Source organism: Mchenga conophoros, linkage group LG1 (genome assembly GCF_057382185.1).
Source record: "Mchenga conophoros isolate Kocher_MC1m ecotype Shallow Benthic linkage group LG1, M_conophoros_male_GT1.1, whole genome shotgun sequence".
In the NCBI taxonomy this organism is placed as follows: Eukaryota; Metazoa; Chordata; class Actinopteri; order Cichliformes; family Cichlidae; genus Mchenga; species Mchenga conophoros.
In genome coordinates, this window is record NC_140526.1 from 39,828,510 (window position 1) to 39,845,322 (window position 16,813).

The 16,813-nt window shown below is 42.4% G+C and overlaps 1 protein-coding gene across 3 annotated transcripts; it reads right to left on the reverse strand.

The window, feature by feature from the left end:
* Positions 1-16,233, reverse strand: cttn (cortactin). Of its 3 annotated transcripts, XM_085278010.1 has the most exons (16): positions 16,073-16,232; positions 13,886-13,994; positions 13,700-13,773; positions 13,468-13,597; positions 12,453-12,563; positions 11,936-11,990; positions 10,735-10,845; positions 10,048-10,158; positions 8,864-8,974; positions 7,452-7,562; positions 3,889-3,944; positions 3,746-3,815; positions 3,403-3,644; positions 2,462-2,588; positions 1,949-2,017; positions 1-1,775 (listed from the first exon to the last, which is right to left on the reverse strand). In XM_085278010.1, exons 2-16 carry the CDS (start codon positions 13,967-13,969, stop codon positions 1,639-1,641), a joined length of 1,599 nt encoding a protein of 532 aa, XP_085134136.1. In that variant the 5' UTR covers positions 13,970-13,994; positions 16,073-16,232; the 3' UTR covers positions 1-1,638. The 3 variants fall into 3 exon arrangements, with proteins under 3 accessions (XP_085134136.1, XP_085134152.1, XP_085134144.1); XM_085278026.1 differs by lacking the exon at positions 10,735-10,845 and having other exon boundaries at positions 16,073-16,233; XM_085278018.1 differs by lacking the exon at positions 7,452-7,562 and having other exon boundaries at positions 16,073-16,231.
* Positions 16,234-16,813: the final 580 nt, after the last annotated feature.

Consider the following 16,813-nt stretch of genomic DNA (forward strand, 5'->3'; position numbering starts at 1 on the left):
CAAGCTTATTTAGTTTATTTATTGAAACTAAAAAAAAAGAACAAGCAGGTAATAATGTGACTCAAGCAAACAGAGGTACAGATAATACATTTAAAAAGGTCACTTTTTTAATTATAAAACCCAGAAGATGAATAAACGAAGAAACTCTCACACGCACGCACACACCTGTGGAAGCTACACTACTGCACTCCACAGACGAGCAGTTTGTCCAGCCTGCTGCCTGTTGGGAATTATTCATGTTTGGAGAACAGACTGAAGCCCTGTCCCTCAACATCAGCTGGATACATTTCCACAGGTCATCGTCACTGCCGACAACGAGAGGTCGCACGCACCGCTGGGTCATAGCGAAGGATGTCAGTTAGGCTCCAGAGCAGTCATCACAAAGCTTCACGTGTATATCAACATGACGCACAAAAACCTCCAAGCATTCCCAGCGACAAGAAAAGAAACCCTATAAAAGTCCTGTCCACCTCCACAGAAGAACACAGTGACGGAACAAAAACCCTGCTTTTATATCTAGGACTTCTTTCAAGCATTATAAAGTATGAGCTCTATGTACATGATTCAAAGCATGAAGTCTATGATTCAGCACTGCAGAATAGAATTCAAATAACACTGTGTCTTTATCTGGTGATTCACCCAAGTAGCACAAATGAATCTCTGGTGTTGTTGGCCCTGTGATTCTGAGAACAACTTAAGGTAAGTTTTCTCCAACAGACACAAAAAGACTTATTCGTACTACACGAAGCTCTAAACCATCCTCAGATTTCATCAGCGTGCACAGTTACAGTTGGAAGGGGGGTTTGGACTCCTGTGCAACACCGCAAACTACAAACACCAAGAAGCAAATGGGATCATTGGGTCATTGGACTGGACAGAATATAACCATTAATATACATGATAATCCAAAGAGGAAGGGAGATTTGTTTCACTTCAAACTTCTCCTGCTTAAATTAAGCTTGAGCTACTACACAGTGAGCACCCTGAGCTCTGTGCACATCGTTTCAGATGTTATAAGCTCGATTTAGCCATTTCTCTGCTCTTTGGTGAGACTGAGAGTACTCTTCATGATGCAATCACTGCATTTCCTCACACCAACTCCTCCAGCTGCTTTTAAGGCTGGAAGATGTTGCTGGAGGGGGAACCATCTGCAGGCCACAGGACCGGGGGGAGAATAATTAGCCAATAATTATTCACTGACATACGGAGAAGCAACAATGCCTGATCAACACCTTGTGAAGCTGAACATGAAAAAAAAAAAATATTGAAAGCTGCAAAATGCAAGCTGGGACTGCATGACTGGTGTTAAAAAGTGAAATCAGCTCAGTCTCCAAATAAACTATTGGTTGCATCTTGTAGCTTTAACTCCTGCTAAACAGAGGTGCAAAGCTTTGTGCCGCGTTAAGCAGAGTATTCAGTCAGATAACCGGTTCTCCATTTTGTCTCCGATTTAAAAATAACTGAATAGATAGGAGAGAAGAAGAAGAAAAGCTGTGAGGAGCTCAGACGCGAAGAGAGGGAGGGAGGGAAAAAGTAAAAAAGAGGAAAAAAAAAGACTCAGGTGTGAGAAGGACAGTATCTGAAAACGTCTCCCTCCCCTTTTTTGCAAAAGCACGGGGAGACGGGTCATCATCGTCATCACTGCCGAACCTCCACATAGTTGGCTGGGAAAAGGCCGTAAGCACCTCTGCACACGCCTCGCCACCAGCCCTCGTCGATCATCTCAATGTTGGTGATGATGTCGTCGGGGTCAAACGAAATTTCGTCGTCGCCCGCTGAAATGGGAAGACATTCATGAAGAAGGAGCTCTAAATGTCTCAAGAGCTTACTGTTGATATGATAATGGTCAAAAACAAAAAAAACTGATCCTCTAAATAATTTCATCCAGGATCTAAAGTGCACTTTGATTCTTCTATAAAGGACATACACATATATACATAAACTCTACCTGCTTGATAGTCATATAGGGCCACAGCTGTCACCCCAAGGTCCTCCCCGTAGTCGTACTGCTGCGTGTCTGCAATTGAACAGTAGTTTAAATAAAAGCTTACAGAGCAATCAGGTGGTTCTACACTACAAGGAACTCTAACCTACAGATTAACAAAGACATGACGGTGCTATAAATGTTGTTTTTTCAACTAATTCCTTATTCACACAAATCTTTCTGTTTAATACTGTTTTAAAACAAAGTGTCATTTTCTACCTTTAGACAATAAAATAAAACAAAAAAACAATTACATAGCAAACAGCAGTTTGTCAGATGAAATGTAAGTAAAAGAATCATGAGTGTAACAGGTTTTAGTCCCTTCTTGGCTCCTGTGTCCAAAGTAGAAAGCTACACTGCATTAATGCCGTCCTGTAATGCAGTGTAAGCATTCCTGTGTGAATGCCAGAGGGGAAAAGCCACCAATAACACAACAATAATAATAATAATTAAAATAAATAAAATAAAGAGCTTCACCTTCTGCTGCAGACTCCTTGGGGTTCTGGTACAGATCATCGTGCGGTGTGTAGTGGCTCTGTGGCTCTGCCTCATACAGCTGCCCTCCATTCTCAGCGGTGTCGTAGGCCTCCTCCTCCTCCGTGTTCTAACACAGTAAACACAGCATGTTAAAGACTGCAGCACTCATGTTAGAGAGAGCGCGCTGATTTGGAGAGCTAGCTTATACTATTGCCAAACTATACTGTAATAGTATTAGTAAGGTTTACCAGACACCGTAGCGTCTGAAACAACTCCAGTCCCAACAAGTTACAGTTTCTCCTGATCAAATTAGGTTTTTATATGTTAAAAAAAACAAGACCTGAAGACAATGTTTTAAAGTTTGGTGTCATGTATACTACATACATGCATCCAAGCTTTTCCTGGATAATAACACGATGATGATGATGATAACAATAATAATCCACTGTTGGTCTAAAACACAGCGGTGCCACAAAGAGTGATGCAAAAGTGTCTGTGTGTTGATGGGCGATCGTGGCTCAAGAGTTGGGAGTTCGCCTTGTAATCGGAAGGTTGCCAGTTCGAGCTTGGACAGTCTCGGTCGTTGTGTCCTTGGGCGAGACACTTCACACGTTGCCTACTGGTGGTGGTCAGAGGGCCCAGTGATGCCAGGGTCCTCTGTCAGTGCGCCCCAGGGTGGCTGTGGCTACAATGTAGCTGCCATCACCAGTCTGTGTGTGTGAATGTGTGGATGACTGGATGCTTTGGGGTCCTTAGGGACTAGTAAAGCACTATACAAATCCAGGCCATTTATGTGCTGAGTTCTCTTCCTGGGAAACAGTCTTTGTATAAAAACTTTGCAATCGCAATCAAGTCCTGTAAAAAACATTCTTTGCGTCATGGGCAGCGTCACAGTGAGCTTTAGGCCTAAACCTAAGCATTCAAAAATCACTACGACTCACCCCGTGGCTTCTACCTGGTTGAACCGCTGGAGTCGGGCTTGGGGTCGGACTGGGACTTGCAGCAGGGACAGGAGACGGGGCTTTGGCAGTCTCTTCAATTTGGCGGCGCGCTGCCTCCTGCTCTTGCTGCTCCTTGGCCTGACGACGCAGCCGCTCCTCCTCAGCCCTCTTTCTGTCCTCCTCCTCTTTCTGCTTGGCGATGTTCTCAAAGCGGGCCTTGATGCTTCCTGTGCTGCTGGCACCTGATGAGAACGATTGGGAACGGGGAGGAAACAAAGTGACGTCGACTACCTAGTTTCCTCAAGTTGTGACTAACAGACGGCTGATGATGAACGATGCTCACCGGCCTCCACAGGTTTGGTTTTCTGGTAAGCTGGAGTCAGCTTCTCCACATCCTCGAATGTGCTCGCGCTCTGCTCAATGTCAGACGTAACATGTAAGACAAGGCCCTCTACAGAAAAGTACACACAAACACGGAGTCCTTACCTTATCCATGCGATCATTCTGGACACCAAACTTCCCTCCAAAGCCTTTAGAATAATCTGGCAACAAAGAGGAGAAAAAGTGAATGTTACTTTGTGTCTAAGGACTCAACCACAATGTGCATCACCAGAGCCTGTGCTCCAGAGGAGAGCTGAAACGCACTCTCTGGTCCGAGTTCAGCTGAAGCACACTGTAGGTTGACTGGGCCGACTGAAGATGTGCAAGAATCAAAGAAGCAGGAGGAAAACGAAACGGGCTGACAGGAGAATGCTGACACAAGGAAACATTTGTTCATGCGGACAACTCAGCTTAATCTCTGCAATGAAGAAGAGCTGTGTCCGTGCAACAATAGCAGGAGGCCTTCGTTTTAAAGAATAAATCAGAAATATGCAGTGTGGTCATACAGAATCATGCACAAAATATATGCATAAGCAAAACAAACAGCATCACGGCAGCGCCACAAACAGCCAGGGGTGGTGAACAGGGAAGGCCGAGGCGATATAATAGCTGCTTTCAAGTTATTCACGGGAACTGCCCCCTAATTGGCCCTTTGGACATTTTGTTTGCTGCGTTTATGGTTTCACTGCCTTTTACGTGGAATTTGCTGATATGATTGACAGAAGCAGTCTGCTGTTCGTCCCCCTGACAGACATCCTCGTAGGGTCGTTCCTGCAGCTGGATAAAAGATCCAGGCTGCAAACCACACAGTAGGGCTGGGCCATATCATACCGTTCACGGTAATACCGGTATAATATTGGGCAACGATAAGAAAATGAGATATCGCAATAGAATATGGGTAAACACGCATGCGCAGTGCCTTTGTTTTAATACGCACATGGTGGAAAAAGCATTTCGGCGACGGAGAACGAGGAGGGTGAAAGCAGATTGTAGAATGAAACGGATGAACCAGAACTGGTTTGTAAAATGCTGCAGCTTCAGTGGTGTGGAACTGGTTTAGCTTTCGTCCGTCAGATACACAACAAAGCACTATTTATGGTAGAGAATGCTAGCGGGCCGTCATTATTACCGTGTTGTTTGGAAAATACGGCGCACTTAAAATCATCCTTTGAATTTTCTGAAAGTCGACAGAGCCCCTTATAATCCCGTGCGCCTTATGTATGAACTCTGGTTGTGTTTACTGACCTCGAAACGGTTTTATGTACACGGCGCTCGAAAATCTGTCAAATTTTTTAGTACGACTTTGCTGAGCTACGAAGCCGCAGCGCTCGATGGATTGTCGGAGCATTATGCTATCGTAGGCGGAGCGATACGTACTGTGCTTCAACATGATATCACCGTATTGTGTGTGTATAACCTCTTTTTAAGTTTTGTGGATATTATACATGGTTATGCTGAGGATATGTCGGCCAGTTTCCACTGGAAATGCCTTTTGGTTAAACTGTCAGCGAGGAATTTGCACTGTTACATTTTTATATAACTTTAATGGACATAAAAAAAACAGCTGCTTGTTTAAGTGAAAATACATTGATGGGGTTTTTTGCACTAATAAAGTTGTGGAGTTGTAAAGTATTTTGTCTAGTGTCAATTATATCATCAGTTATATCGTTATTGCAAATTTTCAAATGTATATCGTGATAAATATTTTTGGTCATATCGCCCTGCTCTAGCACACAGCCTACTGGGAAACTACTGTCTGTATTCATAATGCTGAATTATTAATGTGTCACACTGGGTTATAGATATACTTACTGCATAAATTGAATTTATAAATGCCAAAAATAAGCGCACTACATTTTCTGTATAAACCAGCATCTATGACAGCGTATCGTCCATGTAGTGACTGATATCACTTCATCCAAAGTGAAGGCAGTTTGCAGCTGGTAGCAGAAGCTCAAACAAACTGTCATTCAAGTGCTTTCCTGTTATGTAAAAATAAAAATATAAATAATAATAATAATAATAATAATAATAATAATAATAATAGGCCGGGGGCACCTGAGCAGTGCAGACTTGATGGAAAGGATTCATATTGTGAAAACTCTTTGGCCGTCTAATGGAGAGGATCCAGGCAGGCGACCAGCAGCACCACTAAGACCTGAGGCCTGTACTACAAAGTTCAACATACTCAGTATATGCATATATTATCAGGCTACAGCCACCCCAACATCAGCGATGAGGCTTAGCCGCCACATAGAGGCGGTTATCAACTTGAGTCAAGTAGTTTGAGACTCACTGTTTTCTAATGCCTCACTACAAAGAGCATTCACACACAAAGGTCTGAAGACACTGGAGGATTGGATATGAATTTACAGTTGTGTTTTCTGCTCAAGTGACAGGCTTTGTTGTTAAATTGTTGGTATGCTTTCTAATGCAAGACTAGTTGGTGCTAAAAAACAAAAACAACTTTATTAGGTACACCTGTTCATATCGAATCAGCCAATCACACACTAAATGCTTTAAGACATGTAGACAAGCTAGAGTCCTAACAGAGCATCGCAATGGGGAAGACTATTTACATGACTTTGAACGTGGTTCAAATGTGCCTGTCTGGCACCAGCATGGCTTTTTGGTGCTCAAATATTTCAGAAACTGCTCATTAGGGCTGGGCCATATCATACCGTTCACGGTAATACCGGTATAATGTTGGACAACGATAACAAAATGAGATATCGCGATAGAATATGGGTAAAACGCGCATGCACAGTGCCTTTGTTTTCATACGCACATGGCGTAAAGTATTTTGTCTAGTGTCAATTACATCGTTATCGCAAATTTTCAAATGTATATCATGATAAATATTTTTGGTCTTATCGCCCTGCTCTGCTGCTCATCTCCTGGGATTTCCCTGTACATCCATCTCGAGAGTTTAGAGATGTGGTCCAAAAACAAAATGAAAAAAAAAAAGTCCACTGAGCAGCAGTTCTGGGCAGAAATACTTTGAGGCCAGAGGAATGCATCATGGCGTGTATCAACAGTTCAGGGTGCTGTTAGAGTGAGGTCACAAGACTCCAATGGAGCAACTATTATCAGGAGATTCACGTAAAGGGCAGCTGGCAAATCTGACAATCGAAGCAATTCTGAAGGTAAAGCGCTTTATAAGAACCATTTTACAAGAGGCCCCAACTGATTCTGGCAAGATGTGTCTAATAAACCAGCTGGTGACCGGCAGACTCACTTTAAGTGATTGTTAGTCCTAGGCGCCACTTTGGGATCACTATATCAAGGAGATCAGATAAAATTGAAAGTAAATCACTTTGCAGAACAGGCCTCTGGGGCTGGCGTGCCGGTGCCCGTTCACGGCTGTCTTGAACGCGTAACACTGCATCTTCTCACTCACCTGCACTACTGCCTACATTTGTTTGTTATAACAGTCTGATAGATTCCTCTGCCCCTCCAAGGCCTTACAATAGGATTGATGACAGTAAACTAAAAGTCTCAGTCAGTGCTGCACAGGTGGGCGTGTCACTGTGGGAGTGGGAGGGGCTTCTGTCAGAGCCAGCCAAAGAAGCTAAGAGGGAGGACTTTTCATAGGAAGGGAAGGATCAGGAGGAGCTTTGTAAAAGGGAGGGTGGGGTTGGGTGACGTGCTCAGGAAAGTATCTGTGCCTTTTTGGGACTCGTGCTTGGCCAGGTTCTCCTTGTGCTCATAGCCCAGGGCACACTGGTCCTGCCTCTCCACCTCTACCCCATACTTCCCTCCAAACCCACGCTTATAGTCTGCAACACAATATATACACATATACGGACAGACAAACATCACACACATATTACAAAATACACACCGAATACATGTAAAAGACACACATATAGCGACAATGATGCACCCACCAGGCTGCGTGCTAACAGAACGACAAAGAAAAGGCCTTCGTGTTCTTGCCCGTTCACTCAGCACTCAATGTTCGGATTCACTGCGAATGGTTTTTACAACTATGAAGAGGCTTTTCCTCTTCAGCTGGTCTGCTCCCTCGTTACCTTCGTCTTCAGTAATGTCTCCTCTGCACATTAATATTTCCTCAGTTTTAGGAGAAAGGAATATTTGTGAACTGAAATGACTTTGAAAACTGAGTAACATGACGTCTGCTACCAAAAGCTGCAGAAATGGTAAAAGCACCTCGACAAATTTGTAGCCAGGGGTTATTAAGGATATGAAAACTATAGTTTAAGATAGGAACCGTGTATGATGATCCATCCAAGTAACAGATGGGAAGAGAATAAGCGAGAAGTGGAAGGAGATGATGGAAGGAGGAAGATGTTTAGAAGGACAAAGGAAGGTGGAAGAGGAAAGGATAAAAATGAAGGAGGAAAGGAACAAAGAGTAGGAGGAAGAGAAGGAAAGAAGTAGTTAATAAGAGAAAGGAGGAGTAAAGGAGAATAAGAACCAGGACACAAGAAGGAAGGAAGGAAGAGAAGAAAGAATCGAATGAAGGTTAGGGTGAGGAGGTAAAGGAGGAATAGGCCCCACAGAAACAGAACACAGCATGTGATTGATTGGAATCTTTCAGTTTAGGATAAGGACCCACTTCCCATCAAAGAAATGAAAGTATGAGAGCAGACATAAGAGTAATGTTTGAACTGCTCCCATTCATTTGCTGCATGAACATCTGATTGACAGGCCAACTTCTCTGACCATCTAGAAGTGGCTCTGCATAGAACTCACTGTGTGAATGCCTTTTAGTTTAGATTCATTTACATGCTTGTAATGTCCTGAACACAGCATCAGCTTAAGACCCGACATGCAAATATAAATCTGAGCTGTGGGTTTCGTTTCCGCTTTCTGAGCCATTTTTGCATGCTAGTTGAGGAAGTTGGCAACTTTTTAAACACCGCACTGGAGCCACAACAAAACCACATCTGAGATCGAGTACACGGCCGAGGAGGAAGTTTGGTTTCACGGTTGATTTGTGCCAAACTCAAACTTGTAAAGGTGGCCATTTTAATAAACCCTTAATTATTTCATATCGGCAGTGCATCCGTGCGAGTGTCACGCTCAAACACAGAAACCAACTCGGCACCAGTACCTTTCTGGGACTCGTGGAGCTGCAGTTTCTCCTGGTGGTCCCATCCCAGAGCCGATTTGTCCTGTCTGTCAGTCTGCACACCGAATTTGCCCCCAAAGCCCTTCACGTAGTCTGCAGGGAAACATGACACACAGACGCAGGTGTCTAAGATAAAATGTTTAATGACAATCTTGTAATGCTACTTTTAAAAAAACAACACTGCACCATTTACAAGCTACAGCAGAGAAAGTGCTTTAGTCACTTCTATCAGTGTGACACTAGTTTTTTTGTTTGACAAACTTTATATTTAAACATTATTTAACGTTTACTCATTCAATCCTAACAGCGGAGGCAGCTGCATGTTGCACATCATTCGTTCCAAACAGGAATTACAGTGAGCGGTATTAAACTCTGTCTGCTGCCCACCTATTCCAACAATGATGCTTTAAAACGCCTGACTGATTTATACCCAAACGTAGGTTACAAACACAGTCGGGGCATTGTGGAGGTCGTTTATGCATTTGATACGAGTCTTATCTGCTGTTGGCCACTGAGGCGTGACAAGCAAGCAGCTACACACAGCTGCTGTGCTGAAACTGCAAAATTACAGACAAGTCAGGACAGACATGAGGGTGTGACCTACTGAGACCCTCTGGACACAAAGCTGCTAATAACACATCAGCAGCGCGAGTTTAACAGCACGAGCTGAAAGCAAACAAAAGCCGTTTACTCTGTCGCTCGTTCTTTCACGGTAACAAGGAATCTAAGCAGTGAAAACAAGGTCACTGCACACAACAACAACTAGTATGTGATTTTTTTATAATAACAAAACTCATCCTATTATTACACCCTTCAAACTTCAGTCACAAATTATATAATAAATAATTAAAATCAGAGACAGTAACTCCCCTGTGTGAAGAATCAGCTCTGCATAGATGTCACCATCTGTGCGTCACATGCTCCACCGTTCTGACCCCAAAATTCAAATTAATGACTTTTTTTTTCAGCCAAAATTACAAAACAAGTTTGAGGCCTGTGTGACTGTTGGGTTAAACGTTTGTTTGTAATCTGACCAACACCACTTGTGTCAATAAAATAATCTGCCATCAGTTTGTTTGCACGCGCTTCAACCGTGATCAAAATAAGAGCGTCTTTTTTTTTTTTAAGAAAATAAAATGTTCACAGCGAGTGCCGACTGCTGTTACCTTTCTGGGATTCGTGCCTCTCTGTTTTGCCTTGATACTCGAAGCCCACGGCACTCTTGTCCACCTTGTCCATCTCAACGCCAAACTTGCCTCCAAAGCCCTTGGCATAATCTGCCAAAGGCCCAGGGGAGAGGAGAAAACAAAGTTCAAAACAGAAAAACTAATTTTGCTTATGCATCAAGTACGTTTAGTTTATTCAACGTATGATGTTGTCTTCTGTGTCAAGTGGAAATGTGCTTATTGAGAATGTAGACAAAAAACAAAACCCCCTACAGATGCTGACTACCTGATGGATGGTAAGGTGTTAAACAAAAACAGCAGTCCAAATTGAAACAGCCTCCCAGCCCCAAAAATAAAAAAAATAAACTGGAGCCATGGAATGAAAACATCGTATGTACAAAACACCATGTAAGATAACTTATAGTCTTTAATTAGAATGCATTTTGATCCAGGGCAAAAAAACAAAACAAACATGCAGCTCAAAGCAGTTAAGTTATTGTTGTGCAATCTCAAATAAGCAGGCTGAGGAATGATGGAATGAAGAAATGCAAAAACAAACATGATCTGCCAGGACCTGCAGGCTGCTGCGCAATTACAGCTCTAGTGTCTGTCTGTCTGTCTGTCTTCACTTTTGCCATCTTTCTGCAGATTAATGAGAATGCCATACGGCAGGAAACCTCGACAAACCTTTCTGGGACTCGTGTTTCTCGGTTTTGCCTTGGTAATCGAAGCCCACGGCACTCTGGTCGACTCGATCAGCCTGCACTCCGTATCGCCCCCCAAACCCTGTGGTGTAGTCTACATAGCAGAGCAAGGAGGAGGGAAGGGGCAAGGTTCAGAGATCAGGGTGAAGCAGTATGGGAGCAGTGATCGTGGAGCAGCCCAATTCCAAACTCCCTATTGACACTTCCGGGTGCTAGCCTCTGGGTCATTCCATTCAAAAAATAAAAACTTTATAAAACTTTAAATTTGGAAAAGTTTCCACTTGATCTCTGCAGAATCAGCTGAGATATTGACTTTAACAATAACTTGAGTCTATTTAATGAAACAGTCATATTACAGACTTCAAGTACATGGGAAGGTGGGCTGAAATTTGGCACCTTTGAATTTGAATATAAAAAAATAAAATATTAGAAACAAAAACAAGATTTTGGCTTCAGAGAGAGAGTTGGTGTAGAATTGATTTAGTTGCTTTTTAAAAAATAAATACATTTAAGCAGAGCTTGAATATGCTCTGCTCATTAGTGCTGAACCCTTCGCGTAGATCGCTCCTGCATGCTGAAATGCATTCATTGAATCTACTCAAGTTATTTTGCAAAAATCAGACCAATTCTGACAAGCTCAGGTGGCTAAACACTGACATTTCATGGGATGACTCAACAGCTAAGACAGAATCACAACAGTAAAGACCAACTAACAAGATTATCATGCAATCATATCATGCTTTTTTAATTACTCATTGAGGGCCATGTACATCTTATGTACACCTACTGTAGCAACAAGGGACAGCAATAAGGAAGCATTGGAATTGGGCAGATATTCAGGACTGTGGTTCAAAGCACTGTTGAGGGAATGAGAGCAACAAAGGTTGACAGCCTGGGTAAGCAGCCTCAGCACTGAGAGCCACGAAGCCTTCCTGAGTAGCAGGATCACTGCAGTCTGTAACTGTAGTTTGTTTTGACTCTATCCCAGCACACTGGGTCTAACAAAAACGCCATTATTATGTCTCAAATTCTAGCTTTAACCTGATTTTTTCTTTTTTATCCATCTAATCTATTACTAATGTGTCCACTGAGTAAAGCCTTAGTTCCATGTCCAGGACACTTTTGCATATCTAAAGAAGTCAAAACCAGCAGTTTTGCAAAGACATAACAAATAAGGACATCACCTTTCTGTGACGCGTGCTTCTCCGTCTTTCCAGCATACTCAAACCCAACAGCTGACTGGAAGGAGACAGGAAGAAGCAAAGCAGTTATTCTACTGATTAGACGCATTTAAAAGGTTTGCATTCGTAGCGTGCAATGTTGTCGAAGTTGTGTAAATGACATGCAAATAAGGCTGCCATGGCTGATTAAACTCAAATCTTCGTTTTTGTCATTTATGGAGAAGGTTTTGTGACACAGCATGCTTCCTTCTGAAACCTTAGGTCTGTAGTTTTACTTCCAGCCAAATGTGCATGAACACTGCTGTGCAGTAGAGCAATTACTCTTGATGTGGAGGAGATACGTTCTTTAGCAAACTTAAAAACAAAACATGACACATACAATACAATGCATCATTTCATTTTTGTAAAAAGAAGGTGTTGGGGGGCGGGGCTTCATTTTACACAGCAGGAACATTACTAATAAAAAGTGTCTAAGAAAGTGTTGTGCTACTGTTCGAATGAGGTCAGCAACAGGAAATACCTGGTCAACACGGTCAGCCTGCACTCCAAACTTCCCCCCAAAGCCCTTAGAGGTGTCAACCTGGGAGCAGTGCTTGGACAGTTTGCTCTGGTAGTCGTGTCCAACAGCAGACTGTCAAGGTACAAAGACGCAAACGTAAATGCATGTAGATATTTAAAATGCTGCATAAAGCAGAAGACTGACAACGCTAATGAAAGATGGCAAAAAACATGAAAATAGAAGGAAAACTAGGCACAGCCAGCAGGAGGTGTATCGACTGTGGAACACTAACTACTGACTTAGCGCGCACACACGCACGCAGACACACACCTGCAAAAGCACGTAGCAAGCTGGCTGGTTTCAGCTACATGAAAAACCACAACTACAGGAACTACTAGTTTCAACCCTCCAAACAAAGAAACAAAATAAAACATTAACACTGTAGTACAGCTGTGCACACAAACAATGTGTTACACTTATTTTAACAAATCAGTCAGACTACTAGGAAATTGTTTCCATATTTTCATTGACTGTAACTACACGTGGTTTTCATCTTTTCATCAAATTCTACAATTTTGTCAAGTTGGAGTTGTAAAGTGAAAAAGCTCTGCAGCCTCAGACTACAGCACACTCCCTCACCTTGCCAGACGTGCTTATATTAGAATTGGTCTGTGGCGAGCATCAACCCTTAACAACAATAATAATCTTTGGATGTCATGTGAAAGCAGACAGACCTGTTATGCAACAGGTAGGGTCATTCCCTGCAGTAGAATTTGCCATCTTTGTTTTCCATTTATGCACAATTTTAAGCAAGACCTATTAGAATTTGCAGTTGGGGAACACTGATCCCTACTCTTTACAATGAAAAGCAATTTCAAATGTCTTCAATGATTCACAGACAGACAAGTTCCTACAATACAAACTGTAAAGGATAGTTCATGTAATTCTTACCAATCTATAAGAAGAAAAACAAAACGACAACAAACAGAATTTGTGTGTCTTTGATCGACTGCACAGGTCTTACTGCCTCCCTCACCTTGTCCATTCGATCTTGCTGCACTCCAAATTTTCCTCCATAGCCATGCGAGGCTTTGGGCATGTTCTCCAACTCCTTCTGCTTCAGGTTGGTATGCTCCGTAGAAACAGTCTCACGCAGACGGTGTATACTACACCAAAGACAACACGGTTAGGACACACAATTTGTAGATTTCCCACAGTGCATTTATTCCCAAAAGGAGGAAAAAAACCTAAAACAGTCGCATCCTTACTCTATGTGCTCCTGATGGCCTGAGCCAGCCACCGTCTTGGCTCCCCAGCGCTGCTCCTTCTCAGACACATCATTCTAGTTTTTTAAAAACAGAGTAATAATGTCAAAGCCAAGAACACTAGTGAGCAAAATAAGATTTTATTTAAGTGAACCAAGAGGAACTAGAAACAGGAGAAAATACAGGTACCTCAAAGTCGGGGTCAGTCTCCCAGTCGTCGCCTCCATCGTCTACAGACACATTGACTGACTGTCCAGCTGCTGCCTTCCACATGTTTGTGAACCGTATGCCACACACACTGAAATAAATTAAAGACAAATATTTTACACAAGTTGAAGAGGTAGAGGCGTCTGAGGACAGGCTCAAATTTGAAGCGACCTGATGGCTAAAGTTCAGGAAACAACGAAACTTAAAAATATACAGATCAACATTTCAGTCGCATCTGAGCCCACTGACATTCTGAGGCACAACTAGAGTATTATTTCAGTATTACCATTTTATTATTGTTTCCCCCACTTTTCTTCCAGAGAACATTAGTTCTATTAAGGAGCGCAAAACCTATTCCACAAAAGCTCAGTCCCAGCATACACCACCTTATTATCAGATATGCAGATATCAGTCTGCAGGGCATCACTGATGCACATTTATCTCTGCATGCTCTGCAGAAAGTAAATTTATAACTTGTAAGTATTTTCTAACACCTTTCTGCAGTAAAAGGTTTGGGATTTAAGCTTTTTTACTTTTACATTGAAAATACGCTAACGTCAAAAGAGCTTGATGTGGCGAATCCAGAAATCTGGATCCTCACATGAGCTTAAGTTGGACTTGTGAATAAATGTTAGTAATAAATTAGGACTGTGGCCTTTACCATACATGTTGTCATTTTACTTGACAATTACTTTTCATCTGATTCAATCAAATTCTTTTATCACTTAGCTGTAAATTCAGGTAAATGCCCTTTCCATAATTCCATAAGGATATTTAATTTAAGTGGGTGGATGTGCCAAATTTTCTTGTCGGAGTAACTGAAACAAACCACCAAGCAACAACTGAAAAGCAGTAAAACAAACAAAAAAAAATTCTTATAAACTTGCTTTTCTTTGGAACTTGAACAGTATGTTTGCTCTGCAATTCAATTTTTCTGTGTTTACCCAAAAAGACATAACAGTGGAATTTATGTTGTTTTTATCCAATGATGACAGAAAAATTATTTGTATTTAAATCAAACTAAAGAAAAGCCCAAGTATGCAATCAATGCTGTTTTTTGGAGGTTTTGTGTAAGTTCTGAGTTAATAAATGATCAAATCGATCGACTCATCAACTAGTCTGACAAAAGCTGCATTGATTACTTATAACTACGTAAAAGTAGCTGCACATAAGATCCATGTTAAGCTTAAATGCATTTCTCTATTTCAGCATTGACTGAATACAAATTAATGACTGCTGGTACAACGAAGCAAGACACCCGACTACACCAAGTCCTCTACGCTTATATAAAGTGGACGATTAACAATCTGTAAATTCGCTTATGACATGCGGCCTGTGATCGCGCATCTGTTAGGAACAAACGCTTTCTGTGGCAGTCCCCACTCCTGACTCAGCACCATGTGGGCAATCAGCATCTGTGTTCAATCAGAGGCTGCGGGAGACGTGGCTCCATTCATCTCAGTACAGAGAACAGAGGGAAGGCATCGGGACCAGGAAACTGTAACCTGGCAAGTCCCTACACCAAATGTGTGATTTGTGTCCCACAACACAACCACACCCATCTGCTGCTCACATCGAGCTGCTACTCTCCTTGACCAGGCCTGAGACACGAAAGTCCACTTAGGTGTGACTGTGGTGCAAATAAAATGCAGATAACAGGGAGCAGTTGGCACAGTTGACTATTCCAGTCCACATAGGAAATTTCCCTGAAGCTCTCTGTGACATTGACCTTAATGGTTTTCCTTGCCTCGGTAAAGTAGGCCAGACTTCATTTGTCAGGACTCAAACATGAACCCGTTTTTGCCATAAAAACGGGTAATGAAATTATGTGGCGTGTTTCTGCTGATGGTCTCAACGGGAACACTGACACAACTGTCAGTGATTCAGGCTTTAATTACGGTTTGAACCGGGACACAGGCTATGGAATAAGATGTACACCTAATCAATGCTTACTGACACACGACGAATCAAAGTTAGATGTCCAAGAGCGGTAAGAAAACTATAAATTACTTAAATAACTGGAAATTGTGTCAGTCTAGCTGTGGTATTTCCTGTTCCAGTTTCCAGCTAGCTGGCTGGCTAAAGCTAACATGCCTTCTGGAATGATGAAGCGCTTCGGCTCGCGCGGACACGTTAACGTGCTCCACCGAAATAATAGTTCATGCTCACCGTTTGCTACAAAGCTAGCTCCGAACAATTGAGTGTTAAAACTCCTCCGGTAGGATATGGTCCTGTCGCAGCTGTAGCTTCGACGGAGAAGCGTTTGTGGATCAGCTCGCGCTCCCTCTTATCTATCCGCGCGACTCTTCCGGCTCTCCCAGTATCCCGTCCTGTTCGCCACAGCGCCAACGTCACAAGAGGGCGTTGCGCGACCTGTTCGTGGTTTTCTAAATGGAATTTAGTGGAAAAACAGATTTCTTCTAATGCTGCAGCTTAATAAAGCCGCAGGGAACTGGTGTTTTCATTTTGTTAACATGGGAATGTATCCAATAAAATCAGTGCTAGGATACGAAATTACGAAGAGCCTGCCTGGATTTGCCTCACATTTATACAGCACTTTAGACTTAAAGTCACATTTTAACTATACCTTCATCATTTGTGCCTACAGTCACCCCAAAGACGCATTTTAAGTCAGGAAAAACACTATAAGCCTGCTTTGAGTCCCGCTGTTTGTCCAAAATTAATAAAACGACTGTGCTTTGATAACAAACAAACTTATAGCAACCGAGTAATTATTGCTGGTTCATTGCTCTCTTTGTCATGGATTTTCTCACACACATCTATAATATTCTGTAGTAGATGCTGTGTTTGTGCAGAAAATGTCTTCCCACGTTACTTTTCACGGTTTACTGATTTTTCTGATGGACATCGAGCACAGAGATGGGCTCAGGAGCCTCAGGTTGAACACCC

What these genes read in the sequence shown, in the direction of transcription:
- cttn (XM_085278010.1), bottom strand. Translation starts at nt 13,969, where the DNA reads ATGTGGAAGGCAGCAGCTGGACAGTCAGTCAATGTGTCTGTAGACGAT. An exon ending in GAGGCACGAATCCCAGAAAG is followed by an intron (nt 8,975 to 10,047) that starts GTAACAGCAGTC and finishes GTTTCCCTGCAG; the next exon opens with ACTACGTGAAGGGCTTTGGG. An exon ending in CCTATATGACTATCAAGCAG is followed by an intron (nt 1,776 to 1,948) that starts GTAGAGTTTATG and finishes TTCCCATTTCAG; the next exon opens with CGGGCGACGACGAAATTTCG.